Source organism: Cyprinodon variegatus, unplaced genomic scaffold (assembly GCF_000732505.1).
Source record: "Cyprinodon variegatus isolate N-32 unplaced genomic scaffold, C_variegatus-1.0 Scaffold65, whole genome shotgun sequence".
NCBI lineage: Eukaryota > Metazoa > Chordata > Actinopteri > Cyprinodontiformes > Cyprinodontidae > Cyprinodon > Cyprinodon variegatus.
In genome coordinates this window covers 1,692,509-1,693,487 of record NW_015150518.1, presented here as the reverse complement: position 1 = coordinate 1,693,487, position 979 = coordinate 1,692,509, and the positions used below count along the sequence as shown (strand labels likewise).

Sequence of the window (979 nt, the reverse complement as noted above, 5' to 3'; positions counted from 1 at the left end):
CGGAGAGAACTGAGTGTCTAACATGAAGACCTGCAGCAAAACGGAGAGAACTGAGTGTCTAACATGAAGACCTGCAGCAAACAGAGGAAACTCACTGATCTACAGCGGCGGTATAGGCCGCACTAATCTCTATAGAGACTGATGTTACAGTAGCAGCCATTCAAAATGGCTCTTCCCAGTCAAACACCAGCCAAATAACAGCCCACTTCCCTGCAACTCCACCCTTTTACTGGATTACAGGTTCTGACCAGCATAGGGCCAGCCAAGGGCCAACTAAGGGCCAGCCAAGGGCCAACTAAGGGCCTATCAGAGAAATTGGAAAATTTGGAATGGCTACTACTGTATTCCAGCTTCTATTTCTGCTTGCTTCGTGTTATATTTAAGGATTTCAGTCCTTTAAATATAAGGATTCTTTAACCGACCTGCTGAGCCATAGCTTTGATCCTCCAGTACTCGGCCTCGGCTGATGGAGAGTGAGACGGAGCCGCGACCTTCACCTCGCAGGCGTCTCCAGAGAAGCTGTCCGAGCCGCTATGAAAGCATGCTAGAAGGTTCTACAGGGAGAGAAAAACAGAGCTATCCTGGTCAGATATCTGCTAAAGTCACACATTTAGGGTCTGCAGATGAGCTGAACTATGAATAATGATTTATATGAATAAAAATATCTTACATCTCTTTAATTCATGGTGGCCCGGTCGCATTTAATAATAAGTAATTGAACTTTATTGATCTCTCATTGGAGAGGTTTACCTCTGCATTGAACCAGAGGCATTGCTGAAATTGGATAGGCGTCAGAACCTCAGGGTCAATCTCCACTGTTCCAACAGGAAAATGAACGAGCAAAACATCCATATTTTCTAAATAAAGACAAACTATTCTTTCCTAAATCCTATGGTAACAAATAGATGCATATATTGAAACATCTGTGCACTGCAAAAACCATCTAGAAATAAGTACAAAATTTCTTAAAATAATTGTA

At 42.7% G+C, this 979-nt stretch overlaps 1 protein-coding gene across 1 annotated transcript in view; it reads right to left on the bottom strand.

The window, feature by feature from the left end:
* The window catches only part of arfgef3 (ARFGEF family member 3), a 68,334-nt gene that overhangs the window by 18,386 nt on the left and 48,969 nt on the right, over nt 1-979 (bottom strand). The window contains exon 34 of the mRNA XM_015371811.1: nt 423-554. Coding sequence (XP_015227297.1) covers nt 423-554 — 132 coding nt within the window. The remainder of the gene's footprint in view (nt 1-422; nt 555-979) is intronic.